The sequence below is a fragment of the Lissotriton helveticus genome, chromosome 3_2, assembly GCF_964261635.1.
Source record: "Lissotriton helveticus chromosome 3_2, aLisHel1.1, whole genome shotgun sequence".
NCBI classification, from domain to species: domain Eukaryota; kingdom Metazoa; phylum Chordata; class Amphibia; order Caudata; family Salamandridae; genus Lissotriton; species Lissotriton helveticus.
The window spans coordinates 271,552,785-271,578,395 of NC_136062.1; the positions used below are offsets into that span (position 1 = coordinate 271,552,785).

Sequence of the window (25,611 nt, forward strand, 5' to 3'; positions counted from 1 at the left end):
AAAGGGTATGCCAGAGCCCAGAGCCCAGCCTAGCGCGGACGAGCGCAGACGGGCAGGACTCTGGCTGGACTCCGGCGCGACTATGGCGCGCCCGCTGTGCGCGTTCGCTGTGCGAAGCAATGGGCGTCTGTTTTTATACTGTCCCTATCCAAAATGGCCGCCGCCGTGTGCTCGAGCGTGGCCCTCCTGAGTCAGCCCTGAAACGGCTGTACACCCAGGGAAGGAGGCAGGTGAGCGAAAGTGCAGCGCTCCCTCCAGAGAGTAAGCTCAGTATTTTAAATCGCCTGAGCGGTAAATAGATCGAGCAGCGCGAAATTCCGTGACTGCTTGCAGGGGGGGGTAGGACACAAAGGATAATCACAGTAACAAGTTAAAATCTGAATCAGAGCGTTTCTTAAAAGCTAGCAGCCCGGCTCAAGCCTCAGGCAATAGTGAAGGTAATCTCCTCGCGAAGCAAGTCCTTCTACTGTTTTTATACTGTCCCTATCCAAAATGGCCGCCGCCGTGTGCTCGAGCGTGGCCCTCCTGAGTCAGCCCTGAATCGGCTGTACACCCAGGGAAGGAGGCAGGTGAGCGAAAGTGCAGCGCTCCCTCCAGAGAGTAAGCTCAGTATTTTAAATCGCCTGAGCGGTAAATAGATCGAGCAGCGCGAAATTCCGTGACTGCTTGCAGGGGGGGGTAGGACACAAAGGATAATCACAGTAACAAGTTAAAATCTGAATCAGAGCGTTTCTTAAAAGCTAGCAGCCCGGCTCAAGCCTCAGGCAATAGTGAAGGTAATCTCCTCGCGAAGCAAGTCCTTCTACTGTTTTTATACTGTCCCTATCCAAAATGGCCGCCGCCGTGTGCTCGAGCGTGGCCCTCCTGAGTCAGCCCTGAAACGGCTGTACACCCAGGGAAGGAGGCAGGTGAGCGAAAGTGCAGCGCTCCCTCCAGAGAGTAAGCTCAGTATTTTAAATCGCCTGAGCGGTAAATAGATCGAGCAGCGCGAAATTCCGTCACTGCTTGCAGGGGGGGGTAGGACACAAAGGATAATCACAGTAACAAGTTAAAATCTGAATCAGAGCGTTTCTTAAAAGCTAGCAGCCCGGCTCAAGCCTCAGGCAATAGTGAAGGTAAATCAAAGGTTTCGTCGTCACAGAGGCCAATAGCCAACGGGCAAGTGACCGGACAGACGCGTTGAGCAGGAAAATGCAGAAGGGCCCCACGCAGAACTCGTGGAGTATGGAGGGCTTATCTTCGGTGCAGTTGATGCTCGGGGCTGGGGCTTCTCAATACCCAATGCACAACTTCGAGGGTGCCTCAGAAGTTGCTCGGAAAGCAATTTGCTGGCTTTCCAAGATGGCCGGTCCCCCGTCTCGCATCGCCTCCACATGTCTCAGCTTAGCTGTGGCTGTGGATCGGGCTGAAGGAAGTCTGGAAGTCCGGGTCTTGTCAGGCTCTGTGCTCGGGCTCCGGCAGGAGCGTCGACAAAGCAAACCGTTGATCGCTTGATGGTGCCTGCTTGTGCAGGGTGGTCACTCCTTGACCACAAGGGAGATTCTTCAGTCTTCTACGTCGAGTAGGATGTTGAAGGTCCAGAGTTTCGTATCAGAGTTTCAGTCAGGATAAATCTGAAGTCTTGGAACTCAGCTCCTACCTATATACCAAATTTAGGGGCTGGATTACCTGCTAGGTCCCTCCTATGGGTGGGACCCAGGAAGGGGGTGGTTACACCCCTTTCCCTTTGTCCAGTTTCGCGCCAGAGCTGGGGCTGGAGTGCCCTAGCACCGGTTTGAACTGGACTATGCATGGGACACCTTGTGTGCCCCAGGCAGTGTCTCATTTCATTCAGCCCTCCCTGCCCCAATACACTATAGCCTGTCTGGGGTGGTGCTAGCACCTCCCTGTGACAGGAAACCTATTGTCCAAGCCTCCCTCGCTGGAAGGACTCCCAGCAGCAGGAGGTCAGACTTGTGTCTGTGGCAGCAGCATCCATTTTGTGATGCTGAGGCTCTGGTTAACCGGGATTAATGGAAGTAACATGTCTTCTCCCTCTAGATTAGTATTACAAAGCGTATGACACCTTACACAACATGTTTTGATAAAGCCAAACCAAAGTTAGCATCTGACCGTGAGGTTCATAATGCACTTAAGAGTATATGGTATGGCATTATCCTAGTACAGCTATAAGGACATGGTTCCGAAAGCTGCAGACAGGCTCAGCTCATGCTAGAGCACCATCTCACATAAAACCAAGCACTCTGCCCTCAGGATTGTTAAGGCCTACCATAGGAGTGACTTATAGGTGTATATGTGTCTAGCTATAATGTTAGATATAGGAATACTATATCTAAGCAAGGGGTGATTACACGACCTTGCCCCAGCTGAGTGATCAGCCAGTTGTGTCAGTTTGGATGGCCAGCCAGGGGTGGCAAAAGATATGCTGCAGCCCCTGGTAGGCCTTGGGTGCACCTATGCCCTGGGTACCTATGGTACACTGTACAGGGATTCATAAGAGTGACCCAATTTCCCAATTGGTGATGTACCTAAAGTACATGGTGTGAAATTTTGAGAGAGAACAGCAGGGCTGTGGGTCTGATTAGCAGGCCCACAGCCACATTAAGTCGAAAACCAGTGAAGCAAAAAGCAAAAAATGGGGTGACCATAGGAAAGCAGACCCTACTCTCCTACATACCCCCCCCGCCTCCCCAAACGCAGGGACATTAGACTAACCTTGACCAGTTGTTTCTTCATGTTCTAAGTGGAAGTACCTGGAGAGACCATCTGCATTGCCATGGTCTGTGCTCCATTGTAAAGTCCATCCCCTGTAGGGAAATGGACCACCTGAGCAGTTTGGGATTCTCACGCTTCATCTGATTTAGCCACAAGAGGGGCTTATGGTCTGTCTGAATTTTGAAGTGAGTGCCAAACAAGTATGGTCTCAACTTCTTCAGGGCCCAAACCACAGCAAAGGCCTCCCTCTCAATAGCTGACCAACATTTCTCTCTAGGGGTCAGCCTTCTGCTAATAAAAGCGATGGGCTGGTCTTGACCATCTACATTAAATTGTGAAAGCACAGCTCCCACCGCCAACTCAGAAGCATCTGTTTGGACAATAAACTCTTTGGAGTAGTCAGGACTCTTCAAAATAGGTGCAGAGCACATGGCCTTCTTCAGGTCATCAAATGCCTTTTGACAGTTAACTGTCAACTGAACCTTTTTTGGCATCTTCTTTGAAGTCAAGTCATTAAGTGGTGTCACCATGGACCCATAGTTCTTAACAAACTTTCTGTAGTAACCAGACAGGCCCAAGAAAGCTCTGACCTGTGTCTGGGTGGTTGGAGGAGCCCAGTCCTTGATGGTCTGGATCTTACTCTCCAGTGGTTGAACCTGACCCCCACCTACAAGGTGGCCCAGGTCTACAACCTTACTCTGCCCTATCTGGCACTTTGTGGCCTTGATAGTTAGGCCTGCCTTCTGCAGGGCCTCTAAAACCTTCAGGTGGATCAGGTGATCCTCCCAGGTGGAGCTGAAGACAGCAATATCATCAAGATAAGGTGCACAAAAGTCACCCAACCCAGTGAGGACTTGGTTCACCAACCTTTGGAAAGTGGCAGGTGCATTCTTCACGCCAAAGGGCATCACCACAAATTGATAATGACCTCCTGGGGCTGAGAAAGCAGTTTTGGCCTTGGCATCCTCAGCTAACCTGATTTGCCAATAGCCAGCTGTCAAATCAAATGTACTCAGAAACTTGGCGGAAGCCAATCTATCAATGAGCTCATCTGCTCTTGGAATTGGGTGAGCATCTGTCCTAGTGACAGCATTGAGACCTCTATAGTCCACACAGAACCTCATCTCTCTCTTACCATCTTGGGTGTGAGGTTTTGGTACAAGGACTACTGGGCTGGCGCAGGGACTCTCTGATGGCTCAATTACTCCCAAATCAAGCATTTTCTGTACCTCAGTCTTTATACAGTCCCTGACATGGTCAGGTTGCCTGTAGATCTTACTCTTCACAAGCAGACTGTCACCAGTGTTCACCTCATGGGTGCACCAGTTAGTCTGACTAGGTGTAAATGAAAACATATGTCTAAAGGATTGTAGAACTTGTCTGCAGTCATGTTGCTGCTGGTCAGTGAGGCTGCCAGCTAAGGCCACACCATCAACTGAACCATCATCAGGGATCTGAGTCAACAGGTCTGGGAGAGGGTCACTCTCTTCCTCCTGTCCCTCATCTGTAGCCATGAGCAAGCCCATGTCTGCCCTGTCAACATATGCTTTGAGTCTGTTGACATGGGGCACCCTGTGGGGGCTCCTAGGGGTTCCAAGGTCCACCAAGTAGGTGACCTCTCCCTTTTTCTCAACAATGGTGTGGGGTCCAGACCATTTGTCCTGGAGTGCTGCTGGGGCCACTGGCTCAAACACCCACACCTTCTGTCCTGGCTGGTACTCAGTCAGCACAGCCTTTTGGTCATGCCAAGCTTTTTGAAGTTCTTGGCTAGCCTCAAGGTTTTTAGAAGGCTTTGTCATATACTCAGTCATCCTGGAGCGGAGACCAAGTATATAGTCCACTATGTCTTGTTTAGGCTTTTTGAGAGGTAACTCCCTTACTTCCTTCACCAGATATAGGGGTCCCCTTACAGGATGCCCAAACAAAAGTTCAAAAGGGCTGTAGCCAACCCCCTTTGTGGGACCTCTCTGTAAGCAAACAGAAGGCAGGGTAGAAGGATGTCCCATCTTCGCCTAAGCTTTTCAGGTAAACCCTTGATCATACCCTTGAGGGTCTTGTTGAATCTTTCAACAAGCCCATTGCACTGTGGATGGTAGGGTGTAGTGAATTTGTAATTAACACCACACTCCTTCCACATAGCAGTCAAGTAGCCAGACATGAAGTTTGCACCTCTGTCTGAGACAACCTCCTTTGGAAAGCCCACTCTTGAGAAAACTCCCAGGAGGACTCTTGCCACAACAGGAGCTGTTGTGGTCCTTAGGGGAATAGCTTCTGGACACCTGGTGGCATGATCCACTACCACCAGTATAAATCTGTGCCCAGAGGCTGTTTGGGGATCCATTGGTCCAACAATGTCAATCCCAATTCTTTCAAAGGGTACCCCCGCCACAGGTAGTGGTATGAGGGGGCCTTTGTTGTGCCACCTGATTTGCCACTGGCTTGGCAGGTCACATAGGAGCGACAAAACTACTTAGTAACTTCTGACATATGGGGCCAGTGAAAGTGAGGGACAAGCCTGTCCCAAGTCTTGTTCTGGCCTAGATGTCCTGCTAAGGGAATATCATGGGCTAAGGTAAGAAGGAAACCCCTAAAGGCCTGAGTTATGAACAACCTCCTGGAAGCACCAGGCTTGGGGTCTCTACCCTCAGAATAAAGGAGCCCTTCATCCCAGTAAACTTTATGGGGTCCTGTAGCATTCCCAGCAGCCTCAGAAGCAGCTTGCTGTCTGAGGGGTTCAAGAGAGGGGCAGTCTAACTGTGCCTGCCTTAAGTCTGCCCTTGAAGGTCCCCCTGTCCCAAGAAACTCAGCCTGGTCAGGTTCAAGTTCTTCAGGACAGTTCCTTCAGGAGTCTAAGAATCAGCTTCCTGAGAAGGCTGATCCTCACTTGCAGGCAGGGGGAAGGCACTGCCTTAACCCTACTGCTCTTTCTCTTGGATGGCACTTGGTCCATAGTTTCCAGGATCCAAGGCCTGTTCAGTTTGGCACTTTTTGGCCTGTGACCTAGTCACAGCAAGGACATGTGCTGATATGACTAACATCTCTGCATGAGTCCTATACTCCACTTCTGACCATACGGAGGATTCCAGATCATTGCCCAACAGACATTCAACTGGGAGGCCAGTTACCCCTCCTCAGGAGAAGTTAACAACTGCCACACTATGGGTAGTAGTGACATTACTAGCATTGGTCACCAGGTAATTATCACCCAGTACAATCTGTCCAGGGTCCACAAAGTTTGGTGTTACCATAGTGACACTGGCACATGTGTCCCTGTAGGCCTGAGCCACTTTGGCATTTATCAACAGTGTTTTCCTGTACTTGCCCAGAGTACTGGGACTCTCAGTTGAGGACATGGCCATGTCCACATTACATACAAGAACAGCCTGAGTGGGGATCCTGACTAAGCCAGAATCCACCTCAGTACCCATGGTTAACCCCACTATAGCCTTGGGTTGGAAACTAACACTGTTAACTGTACTAGGGGGTGCAGGTGCCTTAGGGGCTACAGTGGTAGGGGCTGTACCTTTCTAGGTGCACTCACTAAACCAGTGAGAGGCAGATTTACAATAATTACACCAAGGTTTCTTTTGACCTTCTTTCTTCTTCTTCTTAGAAGTTTGGGACCCCCCTTCATTAGAATTATGGGGGCCTGATGAAGACTTCTGGTCTTTTTGTTTCTGATCCCCACCTTTTTGGTCTGCCTTTTTCTGATCACCACCTTGGTTCTGGGGTTTCTGCTTAACCCTGGTTCTGACCCATTTGACTGCCTTATTTCCCAATTCTTGGGGAGAGGTTAGATCTAAGTCAATCAGGTGTTGGTGCAACATCTGGTTCTGACAATTGTTAAGAATTTGTTCTCTCATGATCAAATTATATAATCCTGTATAGTCCTTAACTTTACTTCCCAGCAACCAGCCTTCCAGAGCCTTAGTGGCACAATCAACAAAATCAGTCCAGTCATGAGTCTGTGTCTTCTGGGTATCTCTGAACATCAACCTGTACTGTTCAGTGGTTAAGCCAAACCCATCAATTAGAGCACTCTTCAGGACAGTGTAATTGTTAGCATCATCATCACTAACTGTGAGGAGCTTGTCTCTTCCTTTTTATGCAAAGGAGAGCCATAAGATTACTGCCCACTGACTTTGGGGTACCTGCTGTAGTTTGCAAGCCCTCTCCAAAGTAGTTATCCATTTGTGGATGTCATCCCCAACTTTGTAGGGGGCACAATCTTACTCAGGTGTCTATTGTCATAGGACCTGTCTTTATCCTTAGGGATATTGCTGCCACCAGTGGAATCTAATCCACTTAACTTTTGCTCCCTAGCCAAAGCAAGTTTTGCTTGGGCAAGTTCTTCCTTCTCTATTCTGAGTTGGACTTCCCTCATCCTAGCCTCATGTTCTCTCCTTTGAGAGAGGCATTCCCCTCTGAGAACCTCTAGAGCCATTGGAGTGGAGAGTTTCACCTGAGTGAGATCTGTCCCTCCTATACCTCTGGTTAAACCAACATGAAGGACTGAATGGGGCTCCCCCATGCTCAGCCCCAAATTGGCATAAGTTGGCCTGGCTAAGTCTTCTGACTTCCACCTTGCATTGGCTTCCCTCCCCATCTTCAGAGTCATCTGCCTCCCCATCATCCTCATTATCTATGATAGTAGGATCAGTGGTATCCTCTGTTGAGAGCAGGACCTCATCTGAATTCCCTGTAGGACCTGAACCAGATGCTTTCTGAGCATCATACTCTTCTAGGATTTCCATCAGGTGCTGAATGGTAGGGTTGGAACCCTGTTTCAACCTCCTTGTGGTACACAAGTGCCTCAGCTCTTGGAAGTTGAGTATTTCATATCTATGGGATGCCCTTGGAGGGTCACTCCCCACAGGTAGAGTCACACTTGGCTCACCTGTGGCAGACATGATCTAGTGAGGTGTGGTGTGGGCACCTACCTACACTAAGTGTTTCCTACTGAACCTCCCTAGGAGTTGTAGTCAAGGTGTGCTAGGCCCTTTGGTCTACAACAACTAGGTTCAGTAGAACTTAAGTATTCTAAGTCTTGATATTGCAAAGATTACAATTGGTAAAACAACAGCAAGCTCAAATCCCAACCGCTGCACACCAATGTGAGAAGTTGGCCTGGTATATGATGTTCACTATTCTAGTGAGCACCTTGCTCTAGTCCAAACAACCCTTATGGTGATGGTTGTAAAGTCAAACGTATAGACCAGCTATCCTAGTGGTAGCATGGACGAAAGCAGTCTTAGGCTAAACTCAAGAGGGCATGTGAAGCCAGCTGTTTTACCATATGCAATCCCCTTAATACCAAGTGAAAGGACACCACACAGGTTGTATATCAAAATATATATGTATTTATTTCTAACACAATCCTCTGAACTCTTTATGAGGTCAGAGGCACCAGCACAATACAAGATACTTAATTAAAATACAATAAGTTGCACAAAATCCAGTAATGCCCTAGGGGCACTTCGAACCATATACTAAAATAGTGGTATAAGAACCACGTCACGAACAAAGGAAAGGCCTAGGGCCTGGAGAATCACTGGGGCTACACTGTACTACCAATGGATAGAGAGTAGGAGACCCACGGATGAGCGTGCAGTGTCTTTACACACACGCAAGTTACCATAGAGTTAGAATGGGAACGAAAGAAATGGAAACTGGTTCTTTTAGGGCACTTCTGGATACTCTAGGGAAAAGCTACTTTAAACTAGGACACTAGGATAGTCAATACCCACAGGAGTACCGAAATACTCGTGTTACCTCACCCACAGGAAGCGGGTGCATAGGTGTCAAAGTGTGTCAAAGTGTGTCAAAGAGTGTTGGGTTTCGTCGCTGATTCCTATGAAGCCTTGTAGAAAGATGCTGCAGGCGACCAGGAGAGAAGTGTCCAGGTGGATCCAAGGGCGGATAGAGGATGAAGAGTACCTGAAAGCAGAGGGGACAGAGTCTGGATCACTAGCCAGTGACCAAGATGGAACCAGGAAGGAACCAGGCGATGTCGCGAAGCAATCAGGTAATGTTGTGAAGCTTGTCTCTGCAGCCACGTGGACCAGGAGGTGTCGACGACGACCAGGAGCTGGGCACAGACTGTCCCACGAAGGATCTCGCTGTCGGCTTCCGGATTGGAGTCAACAAGCCTTGGCAAAGGCAACCCACGCAGAAAAGGAAGATGGCTTCTTTTTTTTTTTTTTATATATATTTTTATTGATTATAACAAAAGAGTAGAAATGTACATATCGGGTATCATTAAGAGAAACATATTGTAGCGGTGAACGGGCAAATGAGTTAAGGAGATATACAACAATTATAGGCATCTGAGAGGCAACAATACCAGCTTAAAGCTGGGGCAAAACAATACGGTATAGATAGCCTTAAGCAAACATCATCGGAACCCGCCCACCCAGGATACAGGATATGAAGATCGGACACTCGACACCCAGATACGAGAAGAAGAAGGCTCAGGAGAATATGCCACATCTCTTGTGAAGAAGGGAAAAGGGAAAAAGAAAGGTCATAGAACAAAATAAAGAAAAAATAAAAAATAAAAAAACTCTCAGCCCCCCACCCTGCACCCCTGCAGATGGCTACGACCTAACCCCACTAGCAGCGTGCCTGTCGCCCACTAAACTAAACCCAAGGAAGGGAAAAGATGGAGGAGGAAATGTCATACAATACAATACGGGCTCCCGGACTCCCCTCCCCCCCGCCGAAAGCAGACATCCCCTACCGTCGTATCAAACAAATTAAAGCAGACTAATAAGCAACCAGATAGGGGAGTAACAGAAGGAGAAAAAAGAACTTCCCGCCCAACTCCCGGCACTACAGAGGCAGCGAATCCCTCATCGAACATAGCCATTGTACCAAACCCAGACAATAAGACTTCCATCTGGCCCCTACGCTCACGGACACAACCCAGCAGAGCCAAAAGAAAGTCACTGTACCGCACTCAAAGTCAAATTCAGCCCTGGCCCTTACGATCCATCGCCCAAACCCCATCCAGTAAGACCAAAATATTAGCAAAAGAGTCAAAACGTTGTAGAAAAAGGAAACAATACATCCTGAAAGGGTCAAAAATGTTAAGTCTCGAAGTAAACCGGATACACAAAGGTCAGTCCAATAAGTATTAATGGAAGTTTCCAGCAGCGAAGGAAAAAATGAGTCCTGCGCGGGCGATGACTCTGCCGATCTTGCTAGTTGTTTAGGGGCTCCAGTAACGTTCCGCTGTAATCGTGCATAGACAAATGGCACCAGGTCTTGATTATGTTCGGGGTTCTCCTCTCGAGTTAGATCAAGCTTCGCAGGGGTCACCGTATGTTGCAGGTCTGACACAGGGCTGGAGTCCGGTCTCAAACACATAGACTGGATACTTACAGTCAATTTGTGGAGAGCGACCTCCATTTGCAGGTGAAAGGCCCCGATGACGGCCATTACGGTCCCCAGTGTTGGTCCACACATCGTCCGATCCATCTCCGCTCGCACAACAGAGCAGTTGCTTGACCCCGGAGGCCGGCTTCTCCGGGGAAACAAACAGGAGCGGGATGGACGGAGGCGACGGGCGACTTGTAGGCTCGGCGCTCTTTACACCGGTGCCGCGAGCTGGGGCCCCACCCGCGGACCCCAAGGGACGCAACAGGGTCCTCGGGACCTGGCCCCCCACCCACCGCAGCAATCACATCTCGTCGCCGTCTATCTAGTATGCACCGGGACCAAAGACCACCACCAGGATCGAGAATAAGTTTCACTCCGATGAGACCGGACTCCGCCAGGTACCCGCGGCCGATGTTGTTCAACTGAAACCCGGCTGGGTCGGTACTCGAGGCCCCGGCTCACACACTGGAGTAGGCCCAAAAATGAAATACGGTGTAACTTCGTCAATCAGAGCGATAAAAACTCTGGGATTGCCCCCCTGGGCTCAGCAACGATTCAGACACACGGGAGTCGGGCGGGAGATCAGGATGAATTTCAGGATAGGTCCGCCAGCGGCGGAGGTCGACGGAGCCGGGAGCTTATGCGGCCATCTTGGTTGCTAGCGTAGCTCCTCCTCCCCGGAAGATGGCTTCGTAATCAGACCAGCAAGGTCTGATGGGATGCTCCTTTTCAGGGGAGCAGGGGCCAGTCTGGAGCAACCAGACCAGCGTTGTAAATCAAAGGTTTCGTCGTCACAGAGGCCACTAGCCAACGGGCAAGTGACCGGACAGACGCGTCGAGCAGGAAAATGCAGAAGGGCCCCACGCAGAACTTGTGGAGGGCTGATCTTCGGTGCAGTTGATGCTCGGGGCTGGAGCTTCTCAATCCTCAATGCACAACTTCGAGGGTGCCTCAGAAGTTGCACGGAAAGTAATTCGCTGGCTTTCCAAGATGGCCGGTCTCACGTCTCGCGTCGCCTCTACGGGTCTCAGCTTTGCTGTGGCTGTGGATCGGGATAAAGGAAGTCTGGAAGTCCGGGTTTAGTCTGGCTCTGTGCTCGGGCTCCGGCAGGAGCGTCGACAAAGCAAACCGTTGATCGCTTGATGGTGCCTGCTTGCGCAGGGTGGTCACTCCTTGACCACAAGGGAGATTCTTCAGTCGTCTTCTTGCAAAGTAGATCGTCGAAGTTCCAAAGTTTTGTTTCAAAATTTCAGTCAAGATAAATCTAAAGTCTTGGGACTCAGCTCCTACCTATATACCAAATTTAGGGGCTGGATTACCTGCTAGGTCCATCCTATGGGTGGGACCCAGGAAGGGGGTGGTTACACCCCTTTCTCTTTGTCCAGTTTCGCGCTAGGGCTGGAGTGCCCCAGCACCGGTTTGAACTGGACTATGCATGGGACACCTTGTGTGCCCCAGGCAGTGTCTCATTTCATTCAGCCCTCCCTGCCCCAATACACTATAGCCTGTCTGGGGTGGTGCTAGCAACTCCCAAGACAGGAAACCTATTGTCCAAGCTTCCCTCGCTGGAAGGACTCCTAGCAGCAGGAGGTCAGACTTGTGTCTGTGGCAGCAGCATCCATTTTGTGATGCTGAGGCTCTGGTTAACTTTAACCGGGATTAGTAGGAACAGGTCTCCTACCTCTAGAAGGGTGGAATGCTACCCCCGTCGCCAGAACTGGCGAGGGGGTAGTATTCTAAAGCGTATGACACCTTACACGACATGTTTTGATAAAGCCAAACCAAAGTAAGCATTTAACCGTGAGGTTCATAATGCACTTAAGAGTATATGGTATGGCTATATCCTAGAACACCTATAAGGACATGGTTCCGAAAGCTGCAGACAGGCTCAGCTCATGCTAGAGCACCATCTCACATAAAACCAAGCACTCTGCCTTCAGGATTGTTAAGGCCTGCCATAGGAGTGACTTATAGGTGTATATGTGTCTAGATATAAAGTTAGATATAGGAATACTATATCTAAGCAAGGGGTGATTACACGACCTTGCCCCAGCTGAGTGATCAGCCAGTTGTGTCAGTTTGGATGGCCAGCCAGGGGTGGCAAAAGATATGCTGCAGCCCCTGGTAGGCCTTGGGTGCACCTATGCCCTGGGTACCTATGGTACACTGTACAGGGACTCATAAGAGTGACCCAATTTCCCAATTGGTGATGTACCTAAAGTACATGGTGTGAAATTTAGAGAGAGAACAGCAGGGCTGTGGGTCTGATTAGCAGGCCCACAGCCACATTAAGTCGAAAACCAGTGAAGCAAAAAGCAAAAAAAGGGGTGACCATAGGAAAGCAGACCCTACTCTCCTACACAGCCCATATAGAGAAATCCTCTGCACTAACCAAAGATGGCAATTTCGACTTTGCAGAGCGAGAGCCACAGGGAAGATACCAATAACACCGTCCTTTATAGGTGGTCCACGACTGACTGAGGCGAGGAACCTTTTACAGTCACCCTGCGAAATATGGGAATTCATGTACTCCTGACTTGAGAATACGGACTGCGACAATGCCATAACCTTCGTTAACACCTGATGGGCTGAGGTGAGGCTGGAGCACAGGACAGTAAATTGATGGTGCCTTAACCCCGCCAGGAAGTGAAGGAAATGCAAATGGATCTGCGGCTTAGACCCTGAAAATATGCACTTCATCCCAATCCATGCCCTCCATCCAATTCTCCCAGATCTAGAGCAGAGAGATCCTGTGCCAAGGTGGGCATCCTGAATGTGTCCTTCTGTAGAAAAGTGTGGACAAACAAGAGACCTAGAATGAATATCAGATCACCCTCTTTCTTGGGCACCACCAAAAAGGACCAGGAATAGCCGTTTTCTGCCACAGAGACTCCATTTCCCATTTAGCCAACTGAGTGTGCACTTCCTTGGAAAGGATGGCAGCATAATCTTCTAAGGTCCGGGAAAAAACAGGAGGAATATAAGGTGGGGCAAGAAGAAATGGAGTGTGCAACCATGATGAACATTTTCCAATACCCATGGATCTCAGATAATTGCACACAAGTTGGGCAGGTAAAAAGGAATTCTGTCTGCAGCAGATGACCACTTGAGAGGGGAATTTGAGATGTCTGGGAGGGGTTGCATCAAGCAATAAAGTCTGTTGCCTTTGCTGCTACCTATGGTCTCTGCCACCAACTCGTTTCATACAGCTGAAAAAGGGCTGCCAATAGGCAAGGCACCCAAGAGTAGCTACAGAATTTCCAGTACTGCTAGTAAAACTGGCAGACTGTAGCAAAATCAATCAATCAATCAATCAATCAGAGTACTTGTAATGCGCGCTACTTACCCGTGAGGGTCTCAAGGCGCTGAGGGGAGGAGGTGCCGCTACTGCTCGAAGAGCCTGTTCTTGAGGAGTCTTCTGAAGGCGAGTAGGTCTTGGGCCTGCCGTAGGTGGGTAGGGAGGGTGTTCCAGGTCTTGGCGGCGAGGTAGGAGAAGGATCTGCCGGCGAAGGGTGTTCATTGGATATGGGGAACAGCGGCGAGGGCGAGGCTGGTGGAGCAGAGCTGGCGGGTGGGGGTGTAGAAGCTGAGTCTGCTATATTTGGTACACTCCAAAGCAAAGTCTACTTTTCGCTAAAGAGTCTGGAGCCATCAAAGGTTATATACTTCAAACATGTATGCATGTCTCCACAAAAAACTTGGGGTGCGCATCCAGGCATGGAGCCAAACTACCATATTGGTGCCCAAGGCACAGCCCAATAGTCATTGATGTCCACTGTGAAACATCCAAAACTCCACGAATAAAGAGGGCAAGACCTCGCATAACATGTCTCAGAGGGCATGAGTATACAAGTCAAACAGCATTCAAGGGTACCCATAGGTAAACTGGCAGTGGAGAATACTGTCTTGCCAATGCATAAACACATTTCAACTGCCAGTCTGGCAGAGCTATGAGTAAGCCATCATGGGTTACCTCACTAGCCAACACCTTAGGATAGGATTTTCGGAGTCAGATGCTGTGTCACGAAGACGAAATACCCTGGGGCAAGCCCATGTGGCCTAGCAATAAGTTAGGTTACTGCCAGAGCTGAGCAAGGCTTGGACCATAAGATACCTAAGCCTCTGTCAAGACCTCATTTAAGGGCAGCAACAGCTGAGTTGTTGCACAATCTGGCTCAGGAATTACTGTGAGCAAATTCACCTTAGTTTCCACAGAAGGCAATTTCAATTACGGACCCTCTACAAAAGCACCACCACAAATTCAATCTTCTTTTCAAACTCTTCTGTGTCTCAGGCAGAGGTCTGCCATTACAGAATGGAAGCCTAACAGTGTATCAAATCTTACATGGAGGTTTGCAGGGAGGTGAGGAACATGTACTTAGAAAGAGTATCCACCAAAAAGAACGCTACAGAAGGTATCTTTTTCTTCTGATAAATACTTCAAACTGCAGATTCCTCAACTTTGAGCAGAACCTTCCAAAAGTTGGAGGGTCAGAGTATTGAGCTTTATATAAGTTTATACTAGAAAGTTCTCCAGAAATGAGCGGGCAAAATAGCCCTCTATAGACTTCAGTATTGAGGCAGTAGTGCTTAGTTAAGGTACTTGGCACACATCCACCACCCAAACACCCCTCGTCAGATTTGTGGTGGTTGTGTTGTTTCTGGTAAATGGCCCAAACAATTTCTGGCAGTTCCTTCCTTGCCAGGAAATAGCATATTTGTATGCATAGAATTATCTAGATGAGCTGTTCTGATGAAATATCCTTCCATTCTTAGCACTAGCAACACCAATAAAAAGTTGATCATCCACCTATTGATCCTCAGTGAGCTTGAAATAAAAACAAACCAAGTCTTGCCACCTCTTTCAAGGAATGAAAAAAAGCAGGAAGAGAGTAATGAACTTGGCTAAGTGAACGGTGACACCACTTTGACAGAATGGAAGCAAACGTACATAGCACTTTGTCAAGGAAGAACATGCTATATGGAGATTATATTAATACTGCCTGCAATACACTGAAACAGTGAATAGAAGTAATGGCAATGAGGAACACAGTTTTAATGGTCATTAGTCTCAATGAACATCTTGCATAGGCTTGAAGGATGTGTACATCAAAAACATAAAGACCAAGTTAATATCCCATTGAGACATAATGAAAGATGCAAAAGGAAATAATTAAGTAAGCCCATTTAAGAAATCCATTATGTGACATGAATAACCAAGACTGGTTAGACAAATGCAAAAAAGCAAATTAGCCAACACGCTTTAATGGTACCCACAACAAAGCCTTGCATGGAGGCTAATGACTGAACAAACATCAGAAAATCTGACAACTTGGCCTGAAGAGGATCAATCTATCTCATGGTCACCACGGAAGGCAACAAACGTCCCCCAAGTATCAGGATAAATGAATTATTTAGTAGGACACAGAACAGCAAAGATAACATCAACTACGTCTGCAGGCAGAACAAGTTGGTTCTGCTAAACCAATGCAAGGAAGTGTAGAGAGTGGAGATTAGAGTGCCACACTATGCTCTGTTGCATGGTTTAACCGAATTGGTAGATGGAGCAGTTGTCAATGTTAAGTAGGTCAGAGTACCACACTCTCCTTGTCTAATCCAGGGTTATCCAAATGAGATGAACCCACCTAACCTTCTTCAGAACTCTGGGCAGAGGAGGCAGATGTGGAAGGCATTTGTAGACCAGAATCCCACTGCAGGCCAGGGTGTCCTATGGATAACAGATACACTTGATAAATTCAGCCTCATTCATTCATTCAGATGAAATGCATCTTCCAGGGAGCCTTGAGGCAGGACGTACTGCATCCTATGGATGCCCACTGGTTGAAAATGCGTTGGACCATACTGCTCTGCTTGTTGCAGTACCACATAGTGGTTGTGTTGGCCATCAGGACTTGAAAGGGGTTCCCCTTGATGGATGGGAGAAAAGTGTTTGTCTTCAGGGTTAACTGCATAGCATGAAAGTAGACTGATATGGGGCTTCTACTCCAAAGGGGGACCAAAGAAGCCCCTGACTGTCACCCTACCTAAGTGACTGACAGAGATGTTGGAAGAGAGGCAATCCCAGTACTGAGCCCACTGCAGGAGGAACTTCCAATGCAGAGCCCACATGTGCCAACAAGGAATCATGCACAAGGCTAAGACTCTGAACCATCCACATCAGAACCTATGGACAAGCTCGAAACGTAAGGAGCAGAACATGAATGTTGTGGGCGTGCTACTGGATGGAATTTGGCTTGAAAAACCCTGTGTCCAGGATGGAGCCTTTGAATCCTCTGGGTGAGATGCAGATGGGATTTTGGCTCATTGATGGAAAATCCCAAGGAGGGAAGCAGGGTGACAGATGTCTGTAGGTGGTCTATGACTAACTGCAGTAAGCTTGAAGTGAGAGCCACTTGTTGAGGTAGGTGAATTAGTCTATCCTCGACCTGTGAAGATGGGTTGCAACCATGGCTATCACCTTCATAAACACTGGTCCGTGCGGCTGAGGTGATGCAGGAAGGTAAACTGAAAAAGTTATGTTGCCACCACAAATCAAAGGAAGCATATGTGGGACTGCAGAATGGGAACATGAAAGTATGTCCAAGGACAACATCCAGTCCCCTGAATCCATGGTGTTGAGGGCAAAGGCCATGGCCAACATCCTGAACGTGTCCGTCCAGGTGTTCAAAACCAAAGATCTAATGTTGGTGTGAGCACTCTCATCGTATTTGGGCACCACAAAGAACATGGAGTAACGCCCTTTTATTCACCTCGAACTCCTTCTATGAATATTTTGCAGTAGTTGAACTTCCTTGGCAAGGATGAAGGCGTGATCTAACAGAGTATGAAAAAAAGAAGGTGAAAAAGGGGGGAATGGATGAAAATGGGAACAACTGGTCTGAGTTAAGTGTACACTAGCCATGCAGGTAAAAATAATTACTGCACCATACCAGCTATGCATGACCCTATGTGGGCAGGGGCTTGGTGGGGGGAAACAAAGCAGCTCAGCTGCAGTCGTGGCAGGTGATGAAGAGGAAGAAGAATGTTGTCCTTGATGGTGACCTCGACATCTGCCACCATGTCTACTGAATCCATGAAAAGGCTGAATAGGTAGTTGCATGGGTTAAAAGAGCTGTCTTTGGTGATAGGTGAAACTGCAAGAGTATCACCTAAATTTTCATTATTGTAATGGAATTGACGGGTTGACCTTAGCAAGCATAAGGAGCGTTGTGTAGCCCAATTGTCTTTGGAGTGCGCCAATGCAGAATCACCTTTTTTATAGAAAGCATTGAGTCATCAAATATCATGTCCATAGAGAACCCCTGAACATCCCAGTAAACTCTGTAGTGCACATACAGGCATGACATTTAATCACTGGTGCCCATGGTATGACCTTCACAGTTATTGTGTTTAGACCAACTCTCAACAGATACTTAGAAGAATCCTGCCTAAATTGTTTGTGCAAAAGCACTTCTAAATTGCCCAAGAATGGCAGGCAAGATCTCACGAGCCATATCTCCCTGGGCATATGCATATCACTACAGAAGGCGGACGTTGTTCATGGACCTCAAAGCTAAACTGGTGTATCGGAATACCCTTTTCCTGAACGGCTCTATGAGATTCAGTTCTCTGTATGGCAGGGAGGTTGTTAATGGGATGACCTTAATGGTGGAATCCAGAACCACCAAACCTAGGTTAAGGTACTTAGTCAAAAAGGCCTAGGCCCCAGAAGAGGGCCTAAACACCTAACCACAGGGCAACAAGAAGACAAGCACAGCTTGAACTAGGTCATTATCAAAGTGCCAGTCAAAGCTTTGTTAGAGGGCAGCAAGGGTTCTGAAATGGCAGGCTCAGGTGCAAGATCGCCGTTATTATGTTTACTGTGGTCTCCTATGAATGGGTGAAGTTTCAGCACTTCTACAGCTCTGTGTACTATCACTAGAAAAGAGGCACTCTCCTCTCTAGGGGGTGAAGTAAGGGAAGTATCCAGGCCATTGGCATTCTGTAAATGTAAATATAGGCCTACATTAGCGTAATAAGTAGAGAGTAAATGAACAGCCTTTTCATCATTGTGATCATGTAGAATACTTTGGAAGGGGACAAATTAAAAGTCAAATTGGCTTTCCAGCCTTTGGTTGTTCTTGAATCGAAGGAGTGGAACTTTCTGAGAATCCTCCCAAGTCACAGGCTACTGTTTGTTTATCTTATAATGCATCAGTAGCCGAGCTCAGGCTGACATGTGGTCCTGATACTAAACAGGAGAATGGGTTGGATCCAGAAAATGTACCAATGGAGTGTTTGACCCTGCAACCAACCTGCTGTGGGTGGTCAACTCGTACACACGGGGGCAGCCAAGCCCTGCTTCCCACACCCTTGAAGCTAGGCCTGCTGAAATGTGGCACACCTCTTGTTAAGTACTACCAGCACACTCCCATCAAACAAACTGGGTGTGACAGCAAGTAGCGCAAAACAAAAGTTGCTCCTGACATACACAGCCACTTCCACGACTCCCTTCCGCTTCTTCACAATTTGCTAAACAGCCATAATCAAGCAATGTTTTCAAATATTGAGGCTCACATTGTTGCCGACAAAAGCTTGTGGTTACCAGCAATATCATTGCTAAAGCACAAGTTACTACTTGTGTAACGATATATCTGTAAGAGACATTAGTTAGTATTAGATTCCTTACCTTAGAATATCCCCAGGCGTCAGACTGGATCCGGAAACTTTTGCGTAGCAGTACCCTTGCGCGTCGGTAGGCGTCGTCTGCGGCTCCGCGTCCGTCTTCGGCGTCGTGGGCGCCGTGATGACGTCGTCGGAGTACTTCGACGCCGCCTCTGCGTGCTGACGTCAGTTCTTAGACACAGCTTTTCCGCGCCAGAAACGCAGAGCCATGTTAAAAACCAACACTGGTGCCATTGAAACTAGGGCCCTGAAAGGGGACAACCCTAACCCTAGAGATTGGTTCGCAGAACGGGGAGGATGGGTGGGTCGGTAAGGAATCTAATACTAACTAATATCTCTTACAGATATATTGTTACACAAGTAGTAACTCGTGCATCTGAAAGAGACACGTTAGTATTAGATTTCTTACCTTAGAATAGATACCCCAGCAATACCAACCCCGGTGGTGGGTCTGCGAACCAATAATCACACCAGAAAGTCCTGGAGGACGGAACGGCCAAAGAAGCCATCCCTCCGGACTTGGCTGTCCAGGCAGTAGTGTCTTGCAAACGTGTGCAGCGATGCCCACGGAGCTGCCTGGCAGATGTCTTGTAAGGGCACACCCCTGCCCAGGGCAGTGGTAGTCGCCGTGGCTCGGGTAGAATGAGCCAGTAATCCAGCAGGGGGCTCCTTCCTAGCCAAGGAGTAGCATGCCTGGATACACAAGATGATCCACCGGGAGATGGTCCTCTTGTGTACCGTTTTCCCCTTCTTAGCGCCCACGTAACCAACAAAGAGTTGGTCATCCACCCGGAACTGGCGTGTGCGATCCAAATAAAATGAGAGCGCAAGTTTTGGGTCCAGACGGTGGAGCCGCTCTTCCTCTTTAGAGGGATGCGGTGGCGGAAAGAAGGTTGACAAGGTGATAGACTGCCCGATGTGGAAGGCCGTGACAACCTTGGGCAGGAAAGAAGGTTTGGTACGTAGCACCACTTTGTCCGGATGGACAGAAAGGAAAGGTGGAGTACAAGAAAGGGCCTGGAGCTCACTCACTCTCCTGGCAGAGGTGATGGCAACCAGGAAAGCAGTCTTCAAAGTCAGAAGGCGAAGAGGACAGTTGTGAAGTGGCTCAAAGGGAGCGCACATCAGAAACGTAAGAACCAGGTTCAAGTCCCACTGAGGCATCACAAACGGAACAGGAGGAAACGTGTGTGTGATGCCCTTAAGAAATCTATTTACAATATGGGACTTGAACAAAGAAGGCTGATCAGGGAGCCTGAGAAAGGCTGAAAGGGCAGAAAGGTAGCCCTTGATAGTGCCCAGAGCAGAGCCCTGCTGGGCAAGAGAAAGAAGGAAGAGAAGAACCTCAGAAAGAGGGGCAGCAAGAGGATCCACAGCCTTTGCTGTGCACCATGCCACAAATCTGTTCCACCTGCAGGCGTATACCGACTTTGTGGAGGGACGCCTGGCTGCCAGAATGACGTTACAGACTTCAGGAGGCAAGTCAAATGGCCTCAACTGTCGCCGCTCAATCTCCAAGCATGGAGGTGGAGACTGGACAGGTTCGGGTGGAGGACCGTCCACTGCTGCTGCAACAGAAGGTCCTCCTGAAGAGGCAGACAAACCGGGGGATCGACTGACATACTGAGTAGCTCTGGATACCAGTACCTTCTCGCCCAGTCCGGAGTCACAAGGATGACTTGGGCCCGGTCGCGCTTGATCTTCTTCAGCACTCTGGGCAGAAGTGGTATAGGCGGAAAGGCGTACAACCGACCGCAACTCCACTCGTGACGAAAAGCGTCTCCGAGCGAGTGCCGCCTTGGAAATTCCAACGCGCAGAACAGATGACATTGCGCGTTCTCTTCGATGGCGAATAGAACTAACCAAGGCTCTCCCCATTGCTGAAAGAGGCCTTGCGCCACGTCCGAGTTCAGACGCCATTCGTGATCCATCATGCACCGACGGCTGAGCTCGTCCGCCCTGGCGTTCAGAGAACCTGCCAGGTGTTGAGCCACCAGGGTCACGCCCTGGCGTTCCAGCCATTGCCAGAGGCGCAGAGCCTCCTGGCAAAGGGTCCACGACCCCACCCCGCCCTGTTTGTTGCAGTACCACATGGCGGTGGTGTTGTCCGTGAACACCTGCACTACACTCCCCCGGACAGAGGGGAGGAATGCCTTCAGTGCTAGACGAATTGCCCGTAACTCCAACAGGTTGATGAGGAGCCGGGCCTCCGCCGGAGACCAGAGGCCTCTGATCTCCGCCTCTCCCATGTGGCCTCCCCAGCCCTGGAGGGACGCGTCCGTCACAACTACGTGCTCCGGTTGGGAATGGGAGAGGGATCTGCCGCTGACCCAATCGCGGTCCGTGAGCCACCACTGCAGCTGTCTCGCAGTGCCCTCCGAGATCAGGACGTGGTCGGACAGGTTGCCCTGATGCTGGGCCCACTAAAACTTCAGGTCCCTCTGCAGAGCCCGCATCTGCCACCTGGCGTGATGCACCAGTAGGATGCAGGAGGCCATCAGCCCCAGAAGCCGCAGCGTCAACCTGACCGAGACCCGGGATAACGGCTGAAAGATGGGAATCAGAGCCTGAATATCCCGGACCCGCTGTTCGGGGGGATAAACCCTAAACTGCGCTGAGTCCAGAACCGCTCCGATGAAAAGGAGCTTCTGGGAGGGGCACAGGTGTGACTTCGGCACGTTGATGGAGAACCCCAGCGAGTGCAGGAGGTCGGCAGTAGTCTGGAGGTGGGAGACGACTGACTGGGGCGAGCCAGCCTTCAACAACCAATCGTCGAGATAGGGGAAGACTGAAACCCCAAATCTGCGCAGATGAGCTGCGACCACCGCCATCACTTTCGAGAACACCCGTGGGGCGCTGGTAAGGCCGAAGGGGAGCACGGTAAACTGAAAGTGCTCGTGGCCTACAGTGAACCACAGGTAACGCCGGTGGGCCGGCAGGACGGGGATGTGGAAATATGCGTCCTGCAAGTCCAACGCTACCATCCAGTCTTCTGGGTCCAGGGCAGCTAGGACCTGAGCCAAAGTCAGCATCTTGAACTTCTCCTTCTGGAGGAAGCCGTTGACGCTCCGCAAGTTCAAGATTGGGCGTAGGCCTCCTTTGCCCTTCTTGGGTACCAGAAAGTAGTGGGAATAGCAACCACGTCCAACTTCTGGCCCAGGTCGTAACTTCCTCCTGCAGAAGTCGCAAGTGATCCCCCGACATGAGGTGGTACTGCGGTGACATGGCTGTAGGGGTCACCTCGAAGGGGAGGGAGTCGCCCCTTCAGACGATTTGCAGCACCCACCTGTCCGACGTGATGGAGCGCCAGTGGAGGAGGTGATGGTGAACCCTGCCCCCCACTGGCGTCGAATCGGCCTGAAAACTCAGACTAGGAGGATTTTGAGGCAGATGCTGCAGAGGCGGTGTGGACTGCCCTTGCCGGTGTCCCCCGGCACTGCCATGGCGGTTACCACGTCCGCGACCGCGTTGAGGCTGGTTCTGCGGCCTGTGGCTAGCTGGACGTGTGGGGGCACCCCTTCCTTGGCCACGAAAGGGACGAAAGGCGGAAGTTTGCTGGCGTTGGCCGAGGCCCAAGGACTTGGCCATAGCCCTGGAGTCCTTGAAACCCTCCAGCGCACTGTCCGCCTTGTCGCCAAAGAGGCGACGGCCATCAAAGGGCATGTCAATAAGAGTGGCTTGGTCATCCCCCAAAAAGTTGCCAGACCTCAGCCAGGTGTGGCGGCGAACCGCCACCGTCGTCGCAATCGCCCTACCCAGCGAGTCCGTGGTATCAAGTCCGCACCGTATCGAATAGCGTGCTGCATTCCGTCCCTCCGCTAGAGCTTGGGTAAGCTTTGCCTGGACCTCCACCGGGCACTGCGGCAGCACTTACGCAACCTTATCCCATGGAGAGTGGATGTAACGGACCAAAAGGCAGGCGGTGTTGACAGACCGCATCCCCAAACTCAGTGAGCAGAACAGTTTTTTCCCAAACTGATCGTACCTTTTGGATTCCCGATCCGGAGGAGCGGTCGGGAATGCTATCTGGGAGGTAGAGGCCTGTATCACCAGGCTCTCGGGGGTGGGGTGAACGGACAGGAAACTGGGGTCGCCCAGAGCCAGGCGGTGGCGTCGAGCCATGTTCCGATCCACAGGGAGGCCTGTGGAGTGCTTGGACCAGGTGCCCAACAGAACGTCGGTGAGGGCTTCGATGAACGGCAGTAGAGGCTCCGAGGAGCTTGCCTGCGGTTTGAGCACCTCAGTGAGGAGGTTAGTCCTCACGGCCGCGACAGGGAGCTCAAGAGCCAAGGCCGTGGCTGCCCTAGTTAACACCACGCTGGAAGCAGCCCCCTCCTCCGTAGCTACGGTAGGAGGGGAGACAAATCCAGTGTCGGCGAAGTGTCCAGACCATTGGCCTCCCCCAGCTCGTCTGCCCAGTCCTGGCTTAACTGGCACTGCAGCGCCAGAGGGTCCTCAGACCCCTCCCAGTCCTCCTCGTCATCCATGTCCTGATAGTCAGGAATAAATGATGGAGCCGGGTCGTCGGTGAAGGGCTCACTGATCAGCGTCGAAGACGGAGCGGGGCAGTGCTGGTCCAATGCCGGATCCGGACTGGGCTGGGACGACGTTGTCCGGGGACGCCGTCGGGGGCGACACCCTTGGTGACGGCACCAGCGGAGGGGTCCTAAGGTCGACCGGCGTCGTCACGGATCCAGGCCTGGATCCAAAGGAGCCCTGTGGCGTCGGGACAGGAATCGTTAACGGCGCCGAAGCACCCGACGGCACCGGGGCCAGAGCCGCCGGCCCGCTTGGGCTCCCAGATGGACCCGCGGGGCCCGAAGGCGCCTCGGAGGGTTCCGACGGAGGCAAGCGCGACCTCAAGGCCAGGAGAAAGGCGCTAATCTCCTCCATCGTCGCGTGCAGCCCAGGGACCGGCAGGTGTGGAGCTGGACGCGACGCTTGCGGCTCCGGCGGAGCCGCGTGGGTGGTGGCGCCCGAACCCCCGGCCGCGTCGGTGGGAGTCAGAAGAGGGTTGTCGCTTCTTCGACTTCTTGTGCCTCGACTTACCTGAGGATTTGGAGCCCGACGAGTGGTGTTGACTCGTCGAGCGGCGATGACTGTGGCCCCGCGACCGGTCCCTCGACCTCCTCCTGGACCGGGACCTCGAGCGGCGTGGGGCCGACTGCCGGAGCTCGAGACGCTTACGGGACCGCTCCCGCCTAGCCTTCTAGGTCAAGGCCCGGTAGTCTGGGCACGGCTTGTCATCGTGGTCGGCCCCGAGACAGTAAAGGCACCGACAATGGGGGTCGGTCACCGACATCAAGGGGTGACAATCATCGCAGGGTTTGAACCCGGGCATCCCTGTCGGCACCGCGAGTCGAGGTATCGATTCGAGAATGATCCAAAAGAGATCAAAAAGTTTAGTTAAAAACTTGACTAGGAGTACTGCTCTTCCTGGATCTGCGCTTGCTGGCGCGGAAAAAAGAAGAACTGACGTCAGCGCGCGAGGGCGTCATCTAAGTACTCCGACAACGTCATCCCAGCGATCACGACGCCGGACGCGCAGACGACGCCTACCAACGCGCAGGGGTACTGTTATGCAAAACTTTCTAGATCCAGTCTGACGCCTGTGGATATTCTACGGTAAGGAGTCTAACACTAACCTGTTTCTTTCAGATTTTAGACCGTGAGAACTGGGACACATCAAACTATCCTAAAAATTACTTTACAGGTTCCTGATAATGTTTTGTTTAGATATTTAACAAACTCTTCTGTCAAGTGTTGTTCAAGAAAATAGTATGGAGTCACTAAAAGTTATATTTGCTTGCCTGAACAATTACCAAGATTTCTACTCATTATTTGAAGGAAACTAAATGGATGTTTGTTTTTTTAAAGAGTATCACAGAAAGGTTATACTTGCTTGAACATTTGCTCCAACATGTGTAGGGAAGCCTCCATTCCTGAGGGCAGTCTCTTATATTTAAAGACACATCACCACACCACACAATGAATGTTTAGCAGTACACTGCAACTTAATATTCAAATTATTTTAAAAATCAGACAAAATAACTACATGAAACATATACTGAATAAACTGAGCGTATAGAAGGACCACCTGGATAAAACATATTCAGTACATTCTTATACAGGCTTAAAATGCATAGGACTTTTAAAAAGGCGATAGCCCTGTACCACATCTGTATACATTCATTATGCAAAGAAAATACAGAACATACGTTGCTAGCATAAGTTGTTGTTGCTCTTCTTTTCCCGGTAGTCCACACCAGGCGATCCCATTCACAACTGACTGGTGAGGGAGTGAATACAAACATTTCCAGTACTTGTCGATACATCCCCAGAGTTTCACAGTTTCTTCTTTGGCACACGTCACGAGAATCTGACCTGTTGGGTCCCACTTCATATTCACAATGGCTTCCTAAAGATGTACAGAAAGAGACAAATAATGGACGCAATGCTTTCAAAATAAAACGTAACACATAAAATATGCTAACAGGTGTAGACCTTGATTGAGCCCAATTGCAGGGTCCTATTCTGCATGAACAGAAGGATCTCAGCACAGGCTGCAGGATATAATCTTAAAATAAAACGTGAATACCCAAATTCTATCAAAATACACAGTTATTCCCTTCTCCAACCTGAAGAGTTAGATAATTGAGAGCATTGATGACGATGTACAACAAGAGAAAAAACTATGCCAGGGAAGACTGATATAAAGAGAAAACAAGATCATTTATGGGCACTGTAAGGTACCATGCACTGTTTGGCACCGGGTATGCACTGCTAGAAGTACTAAACAGGATAAGACTCATTATTCAAAAAAAGGGATCT

At 49.9% G+C, this 25,611-nt stretch overlaps 1 protein-coding gene across 6 annotated transcripts in view; it reads right to left on the reverse strand.

Moving 5' to 3' along the window:
- The window catches only part of HERC1 (HECT and RLD domain containing E3 ubiquitin protein ligase family member 1), a 2,088,313-nt gene that overhangs the window by 560,583 nt on the left and 1,502,119 nt on the right, over positions 1–25,611 (reverse strand). For all 6 annotated transcript variants that reach the window (XM_078685198.1, XM_078685199.1, XM_078685195.1 and 3 more), the window contains exon 56: positions 24,999–25,198. In XM_078685198.1, the coding sequence (XP_078541324.1) occupies positions 24,999–25,198 (200 nt within the window). The remainder of the gene's footprint in view (positions 1–24,998; positions 25,199–25,611) is intronic.